The 16191-nt window shown below is 35.6% G+C and overlaps 1 protein-coding gene across 1 annotated transcript in view; it reads left to right on the top strand.

The window, feature by feature from the left end:
* The window catches only part of MTPN (myotrophin), a 41755-nt gene extending 32897 nt beyond the window's left edge, over positions 1-8858 (top strand). The window contains exon 4 of the mRNA XM_054197494.1: positions 5568-8858. Within this exon, the coding sequence (XP_054053469.1) occupies positions 5568-5654 (87 nt within the window). The 3' untranslated portion in view covers positions 5655-8858. The remainder of the gene's footprint in view (positions 1-5567) is intronic.
* Positions 8859-16191: the final 7333 nt, after the last annotated feature.

Genomic DNA, 16191 nt, shown 5'->3' with positions numbered 1-16191 from the left:
ATTGGAGAAACATTGATGCCAAATCAAGAGACAGAATGGAGGTATCTTCAGCTGCTGCCATGGGAATTTCCTGCAAGCATTTAAAGATCTTCTGTGAAAGGCAGGTAATCCCACAACATTAGGTTTGACCTTGAAATGTACATTAGTCAAAAATGATGAATTAAGTACTGTGAAGAATAATTTGGTGGAATTTCCTGGTGTGTTTTACAGGAAGTATTTGAAATTTGATTTTAATAATCATATAGTGGTTACAAATGAGTACTCTAGCAGGTTTAAATAGTAATTTTGCAACTTCAGAAAGCAAACAGCTCTATAATGCTGTTTTTACTCTTTGGTAAATCCTTTCTTCAGTATTGAAGTTGTTGACAATGGTTTAGGTTTTTTGGTTTGTGTTTTTATAAGTTTTGACCTATTGTAATGGTCACATGGATTTAATCCCCAATATTTTGGTTTACTTGTTTTTTTTTCTGTTCATGAAGCGTAGCAAAAAAAAGCCTTCCTGATTCCTTGTTCAGATGTTTTAATTTTGGAATCAGCAATGCTTGGTTTGATTTATTACACTATAGGAAAATTAGATGCAGTTTGTAAGGAAACGTAGATGCTTGTTTTCAAGCACTGCTGTTGCACTAATCATAGTGATCAGCCACAATCAATTACTATCATGATTTTGACAGATTGGATTCATTAAATGGTTTTCACTATAGCACAGTTCTCATCTCTGATGGTTCAGGCCTGCCCAATATAAACTAAACCAAAACATCAGTAATGTGGTAAATTAAAGATCAAAACCAAAGTTTTTGTTGGTGTGTTTAAAATATTCAAACCATGTCACTCCTTCCAAACCTATAAGGATTAAAGCTCTAATGTTGTCCTGTGAGGAGCAGGGAATTGAACTTGATGATCTTTATGGGTCCCTTCCAATTTGAGATATTTTATGATCCTATGACATAGCCCATAAATTATAAAAACGTAAATCATACTTAAGTGGGGAAAAAACCTAAAATGTGAGGCTTTATACTTGAAACTTTTCTTTACAGTATGAAAGGCTTTACCTTCCATTTAGGTACAAGATTTTAATGTTTAAATTAACAAACTACTGCTACGTGTATGCTAGATCAGCCTCCGAAAAAATTAACCTACTATTACCAGTAGGTAATAATAGAGCATCATATTAATCCTCAAAAACTGAAAGATCCCAAGTACAGAAATACTCAATGGGTGAAGATGATTTTTACTGCCCTCAACAAGGGACAGTTAAGTTTACTAAAGTAGAATGAATTCAGTCTTAAGGTATTATGCTTACTAGAAGTAGCATAAACGCTCTAGGTCAGAGTTGAAACATGCTTTTCTAATAAACACTTTTTTTGGTCAGGCTGGAGATCAGAATGCTGTATCCTTAAAACATATCTTTTGAAGTATTCGTTTTGCATAGTTCTACAAAACTACCCTTTTTAAATAATCCTTCCTTTTTAAACTATCCAGCCTTACTTATACAGTATATAGCCTTGAAATCCCTTTGGGAAAATCTCAGTATATCTTTCAAATTTAGGAAAATGCATGGAATACCGTACCGTAGACATCCTGAGGAATAGACGTATGGAGGTTTGCAGAGTGATACCTAAAACTACTCTATCAGCATCTGAGTTTCAGTTGAAAATGTTTTGCTCTTACTTACTGTAATACATGCAAGTAATTAGCTTTAGACTAAAGAGCACTCCTGCATAAAGTTCAAAGGTAGACTTTGTTGTCTTACTACTACATTAACAGTAGCTAATTATTTTTATTAATCTTAAAATATTTTTCTGGGAATTTGAGGCATATCAAAATAGCCTTTGTAATTTTAAACAGTAAATTGGTTTGCAGTGTGTTTTGACTTCAAAGTGAAGCTGTAATGTCGTATCTTGTGTTCATTTTTCCACTTCTGCCATTTCAATATTATTAAAAATGTTAAATGACATAATAATATTAGAAGATATTCTACTGTTAGGGAGGAATTGAATTTTTAGTAGCTTTTGACAGAAGTCAGAACTGAATTGTCTTCCAAAATACCACATTTTTATTTTGCTCATGTTATGTACCATCCTTTTACGAAACAAAATAACAGATAAAGTAATGAGTACTAAGAACTGGCCTGAAGCAACATCAGTTACCGTATTTCAGTTGGCTTTTATTTTTTTCAGGGATAGAGGATTTAAGGGATAGCTATTTGAAAAGCAGAAAGACACACACACATATATATAGATAGATAAATAAAATTCAAATTGCTTCACATTTTTCTTTAAGAATCTTACATTTGATTTCATAAAGTAAAAAGATACTTTTCTAGCGTAGGAGAAACCAATATTGTGTTATAATAGACAAACTATTTTGAATGTTTGTAATGGAGGATAAATTTTGTTGTGAAAGATGTGACAAATCTCATCCATTTGTTCATCTTTCAAAATAGTTCTACTTTTTGTAAAATATCTAATGCAATTTGGTCTCTGCTTTCTTCTTAAAATGTGTTATAAGAAATAGCACCTTTTTTTCCTCCTCTGACAATGGCAAAAGGGATGCCATTTGCTAAGAGGTGTGAGTTTGACCATTTCTGCTCACTTATTCCTCTCATAGTTGTTGTATTGGGGATTTTAGAGGTGCCTACATCTGTTCCATTTAAGAAGTGTTTATAGATTTGTTGTCTGAATTCATCCGTAACCTTTTGGAACAAGCTGACATCCTCCTCTGTAACTTCATCTGACAACTCATTCTGGTGGTTTGCTGCTTGCTCTGTAAACCACTCTGCTACCAGCTTCATAAGTGCCTCCAGTTTCACGGGATTTGGTGACAGCTCTGCATTGCCTTTATCTGCTGCCTTCATGTTTGGCTTTACTTTTATTTTTTTTTTTCTGAACTGCAACTGTATCCTAGTCACTCTTGTGCTGCCTTCAAAGCATGTTTAACATTTGTAACTTGCCCAGTGGCTTAAGAGGGCAAACATTCTTGTTTGTTATTACCCTACCAAAGAAAGAGAGTTTATATATATATTTTTATAAATATATGTGTGTGTATTTTAAGAAAATAATATAACACAAACATAAAGTGTTAATAGCTTTTACTTTGGGGAAGTAGACAATACTGTGGAATCACTTTACTTCTATGCACTTTTCATTAAACTTCCAGGCAGTATTGTGCTTCTGAAAACTAAAGCCCTCTTGACCCAAGCTTTATTATTTCCTTCTCATTCTATTGTATGCAGGGAAGAATCTTTCTGCCTAGCTAAGGGCCCATTTTTCTAATTTATTAACACTGAGTTTATTAAACGGTGTCCTCCTTAGGTAGTCATGACCCTCTTCGCCTACATTCAGTGAAGCTTGTTTAGAAACTCAGGTCTTGCGAGTTTGTAACAAATGTGTGTAAGGGTGGAAAGCAGTCCTATGTCTAAACTAAAAGTTCTCTTTATACTTTAAAGTTACATCAGTTAACAGTTATATCTTTTATACTCTAAATTGGTGGAGAGTTTTATAAGTTAAAGTTCTTTAAACTATGATTCAAGATGAATACTGGTAGGTCAGTTACCGCATAATTCCTTTTTTCTTCAAGCCTATGTTCTTTCAGGTTTTCCGAGGTAACCATCAAAGAACAGCTTTGAAGCCCTTTTGATTTCCACATGGACTGTAATCTGAGAGTGCTATCTAAGCAATAGAAATAATCAAAATCTGCAAAAGAAGCCTTTTTGAAGGCTTTATGCATATTTTGAAAATATGCCCAAAACTTATGCCTGTATTCTGCTACCCGGAAGGTACTAGAGAAAGTGAAGGAAGGAATTCTGGAATGCAACCTGGTCTAGTGGAAGGTGACCCTGCCCATGGTCGGAACTAGGTGATATTTAAGGTCCCTTCCAACCTAAACCGTTCTGTCGTTCTACGCATTACTGCAATTATAAGTATCCCTCTCTGAATTCTTTACTGGAGTTCTCAAGACGATTTTATTTTCTGTGACAGAAGTCTGTCTCGCTGCCCCATAGCTGACTGCTGCCAAATAAAATAGTCTGTTAGCTCATGTCTTGCAGTGAGGGGGCTGCAAGGAAGATGAATGGCTGCAGGAGGATCAGTTTGGCTAGTGGACCACAGGATGAGCACTGCTGCCTTAGAAACCACTGTAAAGCCATCTTTTTTAGAATGACAGATTGAACATTTACAAGTAAAGAGAGTAGAGATTTCAAAGATGAAAGTATTCTATGTTATGAAAAGTAGTATTGTGAGCAAATCATAGTAATGCCAGATCCAGTTTATTAGATTATTATGGGGGCTGAGAGTTGTCTTAAGAACAGACATGGTATTATGTATGAAAGTTTAGTGGGGTTTTAATGTGTATCATCTTTTATCAGTAAAGAAGCTTTTGAAATTCTAGGTCCGTTATGTTTTTTTAAAAACTATTAGGTGTCCTTTGCTATTAATCTGTGCACTTCCTTCCTTGTAATTGAGAAGAGATTTGCACTTGCTCAATGGGGAGATTATACATAAAACTAAAGACAAATCTCTGCAGTACCTGCTCTTGCCACCCACAGTGTTTTCTCTGTCACTTGATTAAGCATATTTTAAAGTGAGACTTGCATATCTTCTCAAGAGGAGGTGTTCTGGAATATAACTTATTTTCAGGAAACATCTCTCTTGATCTCTGCAGTCACTCCTGTGTTCTCTAATAACTTTTATCCCTTTATTTAACTACTCTATTTATAATTTAGATAATTTAGTCTGGTTTTTCACTTTTATGTGTATGACCATGCAGTGCTCAAAACAAACGTGACTAGGTAATCACTCTTTGCTTCTCTTTTGCTCTCCTTCCATAATTCTGGCACTGAGGCTGTGTTTGTGCTTACTATTCTGCTATTTGTCTAGTTGGTGCATTTCTATTGTCCTCTATCCTCCTGTTGCCTCCCTATTCTGTTTTGTTGCCTTTTAGGTGTAGGCATAGCTTATTCAAAACAAACTTGATCAGTTTTAGACTTGGAATGATTTGGGCTTTTTTTCTATGTAGCAATAGCGATTTTTTTCAAAATGGGAGAGAGAAGCACAGTCCTAGATGGATGTAGTCTTTTATGATATAGAAAGAAATAGTATGATTTGTTAGTAAGTAAGCTCTTCCAGAGGCTACCTGTTTAATTTAGCATGTGAAAAAGCTTGCTGCAACATAGATTTGAAAGAAGGGCGTAATACTGAATTTTTACATCCATATGAGTAGTTGCTGGAAACAAACAAAAATCCTGCTGTTTCTATCCAAGATTAACTGATAATTTGTTGATCATGCAACTTGCTGTGTGACAAAGGTTATGTGACTTTTTTTCTCGTTCTAAAGTAAATTTTGAAATTTATATTAGCTGCATACCGAATAGTTTTGTACATAAATCTTGCCTGTTTGATGTCTAAATGAAAACAATGCACTGCATTAAGAAGCTGTAATGAATATTGCAATGAATATAACTGCATTAAGAATGTAATGAATATAATTATCCAAGGTAAGTAACTTTTCTGGTACACTTCATACAGGTTGGCTTTATGAATTAACAGTCCTTCTCAATATATTTACAGGGTGCTGATAAGACTGTGAAAGGCCCAGATGGACTAACTGCCTTTGAAGCCACTGACAACCAGGCAATCAAAACTCTTCTTCAGTGACGGATGGACTGATATCTTAAATGTCTCTCCTGTGGCCTCACACTGCTGCCTGTCTGTCACTCTTTGCATCTTCCAGCTTCTTCAGCTAAATACTTTGGGGGGAGGGAAATTCTTTATGAATCAGACTAGTTAGGGGCTTGTATCAAAGATAATCTGTTTGGAGAGGGTTGAAAACTATTACGAACAGTGTCCCTCTAGGACTTCTTTTCAGTGCACAATCTCTTCCCATTTCTAGTGAAAATGGAAGAAGGAAGACAGACCATAATCTTGAATTTTTGGCTTGTAAACCTCCTAGGTTAGTACTAAGATTTTTGTTGAAAGATTCCTATAGGTGGAAGTACTGTGCTATGTACCTGAAACTAATTGTGAAGGAGACAATAGTCCCATGCTATTAGTGTCTGCCATAATCTGAAGTGTAGTAATGTAGGTGGCTGGGTTGCTTTTCTCTCTTCTCTCTCCGTGGGTAGCTTTATTCTTCTTCTGCCTAAAGCTTACATTGCAGTTTTGAGGACTTTTGATACTAGTTATTGGGGCTGTTCTTTATATTGACTAATTGGATGTCACACTAATGTTTTTCTGACTCTTGAGTAAACCAGAAAAGATCAGTTGGAGCATGGTGGTGTTACACTCCATAATATCTGCCAAGGTACTTTTGGATGCTTGAATTTGAGGTTTTTCTTTCCGATATTTGTTCTAGTCTAGGACAGATTTTTAAGCAACTGTTTTTGAGAGAATTCAAAATGTCACTGTAGTTATTTCCAAAAGGATTGTAAGATAAAATTTCTTTACTCACCATGTCAGCATAAAATTTATAGACGCATGTGAAAGCTACAGGCTGTTTGGTACACAAAGATAATCAAGTCAAATGTGGAAATGGATGCTAATTATTTAGACATTCCTATCAGGTGAATATTGTTGCTAAACTTTTCTGGTAAACTTACATGTAAGCTTTCTAAGCTCAGGTGTTAGGAACGGGAAGATGTACAAGTAGAAGTCTTGTCTTGCTCTAACTACTGGAGGAAAAAAACCCTTTTAACTGTGCAGATCTTAGAATCAGTGTTTCAGTGTTGGCTGAATGAACCTCTTAAATTTCATTAAGGCATGGGGCTTGTTCTGAAAGTTCCCAATGCAACCATACCACATGAACCATTGACTTTTAGATAAGATTAACCAGTAAGTATGTCAGTACTATGACAGTCTTGATAATTCATGGGAAGGTATTTAGTGATATTATAGGGATTCCTGTCACATCTTATGATCCTCAGGAATGTCTGAGCTTCTGGCTTTCATCTTGAAAATTTTCATTAGACTGCAGATTCACCCAAAACTGAATAACAGGTTTTATAACAGAAAAGCGTGTACCACAAACTATACATCTTTCTCTTTTGTGGCATATAGATTTCAAGTTTTCTGATAACATACACAATACAGAAAACAAATGTATATAACGTTTCATGCTGAATTCTTAAACAAAAGTAGCTGATATTATTTTGATATCACTGTTGAAATTGAGAATATGATATGTAGAAGTAGCCTGGTGACTACCACTCATATTTAATGGAGACTTAGTTTTACTTGAATCATGTTGCATATTATGATGGAATGTTTCAGCTATAAAAAGCCTTGCATTTAAACTGTAAAAGGAGAGTAGAAACTGATTTACATGTAGATATCCCGTAAGAAAAGCAATGGAGAAAACAATCAATTCTGGCCATAAACTGTACAGTGCAATTACTGTTTGCTTCTTTGAGATGGGTGGCAAGGAAGAGCAGAAGAGTTGGAAATCAGTGATAAATCAATTGGTGAGCTGCTGATAAAAGAACAAGCGTGTTTGGTGAACAGTGCTTTTAATGACTATTTAAAGAGAACTCTTTAATCTTATCTCTGATCAGTGCTGGATTGTCATGTCATTGTAATAGTGTGAACGCAGACTATAGGTTTAACTCTTTATTCAGCTATGAAAGTAACCATCTTTGGCGTAAATTTGCCTCCATATTATGCTATTAAATAATTAGCTATTAAAATACTAGTCTAGAAAACTGCAATCTGTTTTCATGTGGAAAACTTGATTATTCAAGTTTTTTGTGTTGATTAGTGTCAAGTTGTCTGGCCATAGTGTTCTTGGGGTTTGAGTTTTTTTTTTCTCTGTATTCTTTCCTGCCCTTCCCTTCCATTCTCATTTAAGTGAGCATTATCATAGTAAAGAAACATCATCTTTGTACTAACTCTTCTGGTGATTCACTGAGGCAATTTTGCCTCCCTTTTTCTACAATTATGTGGACACCTGATTTTTTTCTTACTTTACTTGAGGAAAAAAAAAATGCAAGCAAACTTCAGTGAGACAAGTGTTTAATTTGGCTGTAATATATACCCAAGCTGCCTTTTGATATAGTTGGAAGATGGCATTTAATGTTTGGCTCATAAAGAAGAAATACTTTTTTGCTTTTTGCACTACATCAGAGGTGATTGATCATTTTGCCCAGGATTTAAAAAAAAAAAACCCAAACAATAATGTGATAATAAAAGCTTATACCTTTGTAATGGTCTAGATACTGGGCTTGTTTATTTGTTCCCTTCTTGATAGCTCTATTGTGGAAAAAATAATGGGTGGCTGCCTGTATCTTTGAGTAGGTCCTAACTAGATGAAAATACCGAACTGTAAATTATTTTGCATTCTATAAACAGACTTTAAATACTTTGTCAGACTGGAATCACATATACTTGGAAATCCACTCTGTTCTTAAACCTTTTCCTTTGGAATTTGTGCTGAATAAGTTATAACCTTAAGTATATTCTGGATTCTGCTCCATTTTCTTAAGGGGGAGCAAATGGGAAAAGGAGTATGATAGTTAAATGGAACTTTATCCTTGAACATAACATCGAATTTTTTTGTAGAAGAGGCTGGTTAGAATGGAGTGTCCTAGGTCAAGCAATTGCAGTGTTGCATGCAAAATTTCAAAATGAACTTGTCTTAATTATATTTTGTAAATGGGTAAACAATCATCTTTCTACGCAGTGATGGAAGAAAATTAGTGCTCTGTGCATTTTGATATTTGACTTCCTCTTTTCACCATTGTTAACTGTTTTGACACAGTTGGGTTCATCATTATCATGGTTCAGACATCAGAATGCTAAATGATACTGTATTTTTAAGTTTGTGTTGCAAGAATGAATGGAATAAACTTGAATTGTGCGATAAGAAAATGTGGAGTTTTAGTTTGCTTTCTGCTCCTGTGTTTTATTAATCTCTGGCTACAACTTTTTATTTGCGTGGAAGGCATCTAAGGTCCAGCTCACATGTACGGTGATTAAAATCTTCAGATACTTATAAGACTTAAATGTGGAATGGAAGCTGCTTTGAGAACTAAATGTACAAAGTTGGTTTTGTTTTGCTTTTTTATTACATCCATTTAAAAAAGGTTTTGTTGATTCTCTTCTCTTGTAGTCTGCATTTCCAGCTTGAATGGTAACGCATAATGTTGAAGATCTCTTACTCATGTTAAATTCTAAGAGACAGTTTGCAGATAGAGGCATGTTCCGCCCATTACCTGTGAAGACTAAGGCAATTCACTCTGTCCTTTACTTCATCAAAGAAACTGAAACATTTATTTACAAAAAGCACAGCTGAATTATAAATAAAATGTGCATTTATTATTATTGTTGCATATTTATGGTGACTTTGCTAGAATTTCCTATTATAATTTTGCTTGTCAGTGGAGATTTAGATCAAATTGCTTGAATTGTTTGACAAGATTTATTTTAAAATATACACTTTTAAAGAAAAAGTACAGGAAGGTGAGGGAAAACTATAAATACAGAAAAAATATTTCAAAAGAAACTTAATTTGTCTCTTTTTCAGTGCTAAACTTGGAAAACAGGGACTTCTAATGCTGTATGCACAGCCTTTCAGTCAAATATTGGAAAAATTCAGGACAAGTTCATCACTAATACGAAAGCAGTTCAAACAGTGTGATGGCTAGTGGCGATTGATGTGTGTGCTTCAGTTCCTGTGTTCATTTTACTGGGTTTTTGTTTTTTAATGGGTAGCTCTTCTGTAGGAATAAATACTAGTTAAGGTTCAGAACGTAGATTTCTTTCACTCACTTTCCTCAGTGCCTGGCTAACCAAATTAGTCTTTACATGTAAGCACTTTTCCTAATATTTGTTTATGGCTGATCTTTTGGAACAAATGGATTTCTCAGCTCCCTTCCAAAAGGAAGTTGGCTCAAGAAAGCAATTTTTTCAATTGGGTCACTTGATTGTTTCTCTGTTTTCAGAAAAGTGTATTCTCAAAATATTTTTGTTCTACTTATAATCTGACATCTTGGAACAGCTTTCAATTAAGTTATGCTATAAACTTACCAGATGTGTTGCTTGGAAAGCACTTTGTTTCATGTGGTGCCTTGAAAGGCTTCAAAAACATATAGTGTTTGCATTTTTCCTAGGGACAGTGCTCCTCTCTCCCTGCCTTAGCAGTCAAAACAATGTTTCTAACTTTAAACTAAGAAAAGTTGCATTTAGGTACCATTGCTTTCTATCGTGATCTAATGTTAATTTGGAGAGCCATGCTTCGAATAGGAGAAGTCCTGGAATGTCTTGATTCTTCACTGTTCAGATTGCATTTGGAAAGCACCTGTGTGCCCATCTCCATTCTCCTCTGTCCTAAATGTTACTGGTTTTATGAATACTGCAGGCCACCACAGAATACAGTGTGTACTGTAGTACCGTACTTTTCAGTGAGTTCCTGTTTCCCACAAATATACCTTCATTTTGCAACATTTCAAAATTATAAATAGAGGTCTTCCTTGTCATGCACTGAGGTTCATCTCATGACTGTTGAAGCTGAGAGGCGGGACAGTGTGCCAAAACCACAATAGGCTGTGTGTTTCAATTCGTCTATCAAACTTGCAAAGGGAAAATTTCTTTCAGTAGTCTCAAGCTGAGCATAAATTTGAAGGATACAAAACTCAGTCTCAAAAATAATTTCTTGACCTACACTAAATTCAGGTTTGGTTCTTATATAAAATTATTTACCTTTGAAGCATTCCTTCATGTGTGTTTCTTATCGTTTTCCTCTAACTGGAAGTAATTCCTCAGTACATTCAGAAGAAAATGCAGTTTGTTCAGCAAAGCTTTGTTTCAAAGTAAAAGAAACCATTTTGTAGTTTGGATCAATGTTTAACTATGTTGCCTTAAAAGTGTTTGGAGGTGGGAAGTCTTGAAAAGCATGTAGCTTTTCATGGAAATTAAGTTATACTTCCCCTTTCTTTTTGGAATGCACTTAATTAAGAAATACAGCCTTTTATTTAAAGAGTGGCAGCATATTGTGACATAAATCCAACCACCCAGGTCTTTTTCACTTATTTTCAGTGGAAAACCAACAGATACGTTCCAGGTTGACACAAAATTTTGTGGGTTTGGCTTTTGGTTTTTTTCCCCTTCCAATTTATCAGTGCAGCCACCAAACCAGATGAGTATTCGCATGTCTCTGTGTAATGATTCAGCTTGGTTTGTGTTTGGTGTGGTGATAGCCCTGCATGAGAGCTGCATGATGCCCTAAACTTTTGTAGTATTTCCTAATCCACTATAGCACAGGGCAGGTGTAGAAGTTGAATTAGGACTAAGATTAAGACAGATATCTGAATGGGGTTGTTATTACTTAATTCAGTTTCTGCAATGCAAAAGACTTCCCGGTGTCTTATCTCTTGGCATGCAGAGAGTGAGGATAGCTGCCATTGTTAAAGGCTGTTAAACAGTAATTTGTCATTATATACTGGGTGAACTATGGCCATCATAACATGGTAACCTTCTATAATGAAAAAATATTCTAATGTTAGGTTCCAAAAGTCTTTCCCAAATTTATTCTTGTTACTTGTATATATTTTATTTGCGGGGTGTTTGGGCCTTGCATGTGCTTTAGGAAGCTTCCTAAAACAAGAATGGTTTTTAGTTTTCTTTCTTTGTCCCTTTGCATACTTCTTTGCATAAAGCAAAGCTCTAACTCTGCCTTTTAGAACAGAGATGTATCATTTACATTATTTTTAAATGAAAAACGTAGCCAATGTTAGTGTGTGCTTATCTGTTATCTAAGAAGAGTTGTACTGAAGGATACTTCACAACTATACTTCTGACAAATTGTAATGAAAACCTAGTCCTACACCTGATAGCAATATCTACATGTAGGTAAATCCTAAATAGTAGCCATAAATAGAATATAAGAGGAAATGTTTGAGTTTCCGTTTGAGGCATGTGATGAGATATCATTAGAACTGAGATGAATACAACAGCAATGGGTTTGGTTTATGACCATGCACAAACTTATCTGTGTTTCACTTCTCAGCAGGAAAACTTAATTTCTTTCCTTCTTTTTTGTGCATTTAACCTATAAGCTGATTGAAGGGTTATCTCTCAGGACCTGACATGCCTTAAAGGGTTTTTCTGTGTGTTTTGCAGTTGGTGTCAATAACCTTCTCAAAAGCACTGAAGAGCTTATTTAAAGAGATATGAAACAGATGGGAAGTACATCAATTTCTAGTGTCAGAGGGTTAAAACGTAAGAACAAAACCCAAGCTTATAAATTAATGAAATTTCTGATGACAGCTATAAATGAAATACTTACAAAGCCATATTAAATAATAACTTGAAAGAAAAAAGACCTAGCCTACAGCAATAAAGCTGCATAACCTGTATACTTAAGGAGATGCATCTAAAGCTGTGTTCTCACTATAAAGAGCTGGATATATATTGGGTTTGTTTTTGTGGTTTTTTTCTTTTAAAAAATAAATAAATTAGCACTTACTTAACAGATGGTTGCTTTGGGGAAAAGAGGATCCCCTTGTTCCCAATTTGCAAAGCTCAGAGGTTGGGTTTGAAGGTTGGGTGTTTTTACTGTCGGAGGTGAGATTTACAGAAAGTGAAATGTACTATAAATTGATGTCAGAATTTCCCTGAGTGATTTCTAAAGGTCACGTTCTGTCAACTGCATTTGTTCTCCATATGCCAGAGCTGACCTGTGACATGTGCTCCCATTCTCTCATCTTTATGTGCCCTTCCTGAATGTACAGCTTTCAAATGCTGTACTTTACCCTCATCACAGCTTTCTCTTTTTTAATAAGTGCCTAGAAAGTAGGCAGGGAACTTTTTTGTAGCTGTTACTAGAAAATACTCCATCTAAGGCTGTATGTCATCTATAACAGGAAAGGAGGAATTAAAAGCATAAGAGGAAGAATTAAGTAAAGACTCTTTCCCATCCTATTTCCTTACTACTACAGGCTTGTTCTCCACTTTAAATATTACGGTAGCATGTCCTATTTCTTTTTTTATCGGATGTTTTATCTCCTTGCTGCTTTTCTTCACATCAGGTGTCCACTGAATAGTTGGAGGATTGGAATTATATGATTTACTTGCTCCTTTTTTTTGTTTTTTTCTGAATGCTACCAGAAGACAAAGTGGTTGCAAAATACAGTAGTATCAGTGGTGCCACGGGGATCCTTGGTGCTACCCTGAAGTAAAGTGGATGTAACACAAGTGTTTTAACCTACACATTGTTTGAGTGCTTGACACCCTTTTGACTGCTTCTCTCATAATGCTACAGGTAGGTAGGAAGAATGTAAATGACTCTTTATTTTGTTTCGACCTTTGGAGCAATATAATTTTCTTAAACTTGCAAGGTACTTAATTTACATACCGAACTGTTGAGGGTTAATACATCATACTGCTGGCAGAAACAGAAGACATCATGTGTATTGCGGTTCTACTGCATTTTACAGTGTAGTTGGTCTTGCGACTCCAATTTTCTTGTTAGTTGTGATAGAGCATAATACAGAATATACCTGAGCAATTGCATCCCTCCAAGGTTCGACATTTTAATGGCAGGATGACTCAGCAACAGATATCTTATTTTTAATTAATTAGACAAAACGGTATGGTAAAGATCAGCATTTAAAAGACCAGCTGTAATGCAGAAGGGTAAAAAGACAGACCTAGAAGCCGGAGAGGAGCTGGAGTAGGCCTTGCAGAATTTTGCACCAACAAACAAAGGAGGTAAGGGAAGGATATGAAAATAAGATCCCATAGTGACTGAGTAGTTTTTCCTAGACCATTTTCTATTTTGAGCTCACTTCTTCACAATTGCATTGGAGACAAAACATTTTTGATAACAGTTATAAGCCAAATTCATAAACATCTGAACTTCAGACTGGGGGTGGTGGTGGTGGGCAATAGTTGTTGAGGTGATAAGGCAAAGAAAGCTATTACATTCAGGTTTTGCATTCAACAAACCAGCATTTGATATTTTTATGAATAAGATTTGTGTGTGCATTTGTGAGACATAATCTGTAATCCCAATGACTGAAATTCATTGGCGTTTCATATATTTTGACTTACAATGTTCTGTGACACTTCTGTGTGTTCATGCTGAAGATGCTGTTTATTGCCTTCCTGCTCTGAAATGATAGATGCAACATGCTCTATGATTTCTTTTGTTGTTGTTTTTAACTTTTTTTTTTTTAGAAAAACTTAGGTGTTTGGTGCTACTCAGCCATTTGGACTGAGAAATGCTGCTCTATTGAACTTGAGTTTTGCTGTGAAGCAGAGGCCCGTGTCAATGCGGAGCTGCCTGCTGCATGCACAAGCATTTTCCTGGCAGAGAGCAGCTGTGACACATTGTGACTTCCAAATGCATTTTTCCCACTGGTGGCTGTGAAAACCCATCAATAATTTCACGGCTATCTAGGCAGAAAATTATCACCTTTTAAAAAAAGGTTTCAACCAGATTATTGTTCTTTTCAATAGTGACAATTTACCGGAGTGAGGAAATGGTGATTTGAAAGAGGTGACATGAGCTCGACCTGTCTAGTGTAAACCTTTTCAGAAAACGGTGTATTCTACTAGATCCTCTCCCGAGGAAATGTTCAGACCATTGCCAGGTAGTAGCTGTGTGCACCTACTGAATGGCCATGTTGTCTCATCCATTTACTGAGGATTTGGGATATTTGTTCAGATGTTTTGTGTTCTGCTGTTAAAAAGCTGATGGCTGAGACCAGCAGCCTTAAAGCTGCCTTTGTCATTCTTGACAGCAGTTGCGTTAAGAAAAGCAATGATACTCTCTGTGGATGCAGGACTGAGAGGGCAGCAAGTTTCTTGTTAAGTTTTATTTAATGTAAGAGCAGCAGTGATAAGGCTAATAGCTAGTAAGGGAGTTGGCCTATTAAGGGGTTTGACTAAATAAAAACAAAAGCTTGTCTTACAGAGGTTTTGAAATTATACTAAATTTATTTTTTGACAGGTTAATAGTAAGAAACATTGTCACTTTCTAACATGTTATTGGCAGTTAGGGTTTTTCCAGGCTTTCTTTTGGCAAAATGAGAAACTCAGTCAGCTTTTTCTTTGTGTTCACAAATTCATCTACCTATAATGGTAGATGAAGTGATTATTCTGTCTCTCAGTTCTCTGTTTTAACGCTGGGATGTGTACTTTGTATGCTCTATGATTAAAATAGAATAATCCCTTGTAGCCTGGGGGAAACTTCTGTATATGTAAATAGGCAGAGGAAGAGCTAGTATAGAAGTTGATTTCTATTTTTTTTAAGTTAGTTTGCTTTCTTTTCAGAGAGAGAGTAATTTATCTTACTTATGGACCATTGATCACCAGGTAATAAGAGGTAGGAATTTCCCTGATCCATGGACTTTGATACAGTTTTGTGATTAAAAATTGATACCTTCATCAGTATATCTTTGGCAGGGTTAGTATAACAACAAGAACTAATGAAATTTTTCTACCAGTTGAATTCAGACATCCTTGTTATCACAACTGATACCTAATGTATAAGAATTTCTTCTTGAGAATTGAAGAATTCAGGGCAATTTTGTTGCAAACACATGAGGAGTTAAATGAATGTACTTGGCTTTGAGTGGCAGCTCATAAGCAGGTGTGGAAATAGTCATGGGAATCTTCTACTTCCTTTGCAAAGGCCTGACTAAACTTCTCCTGGAAAACTTTAAAAAAAAAACCAAACTCAAAAAAACCCAAAAGCCCAAACCAACCAAACAATAAACAGACAAAAACAAACAAAAAAACTACAAACAAAAAAACCCCCAACCAACAACAAAAAACAACATCAAAAATGAGCTCTGTGCTCTTGCCTGTGATAGCTGGAAGATTAATGGCTTGTCCACCAAGCTGAGAATTGCAATTTACTCAAATTCTTATCTGTGTTTTGATACAATGTCGCACAGAAAGTCTACTTGTCTCCATGCCTGTGCCAGTACTGGTAGCATCTTAAAACAGTTTTCCCCAATGTTACGTGACTACACCAGAGAAACATGAAACATTAGACATCAAGGGTTTGTGTATTAGCAATCCGCTCTCTATTTTCCACAGTTTCTTCAGGCAACTATTTCCACATGGCACTGTTTCAATGGATAGCCAGGCCAAGTGCCTACAGGACGCCAGGCCTTCTCAAAAACTTTGATTATTTTTTTTTTTCCCTATTCTATTTCTGTGAGATGTAGTGCTTCCCTTTCTTCAGAAATATTAA

This window comes from Rissa tridactyla, chromosome 1, assembly GCF_028500815.1.
Source record: "Rissa tridactyla isolate bRisTri1 chromosome 1, bRisTri1.patW.cur.20221130, whole genome shotgun sequence".
Classification (NCBI taxonomy): Eukaryota; Metazoa; Chordata; class Aves; order Charadriiformes; family Laridae; genus Rissa; species Rissa tridactyla.
The sequence above is the reverse complement of the archived record's forward strand: the minus strand, read 5'-3'. Positions and strand labels throughout refer to the sequence as shown.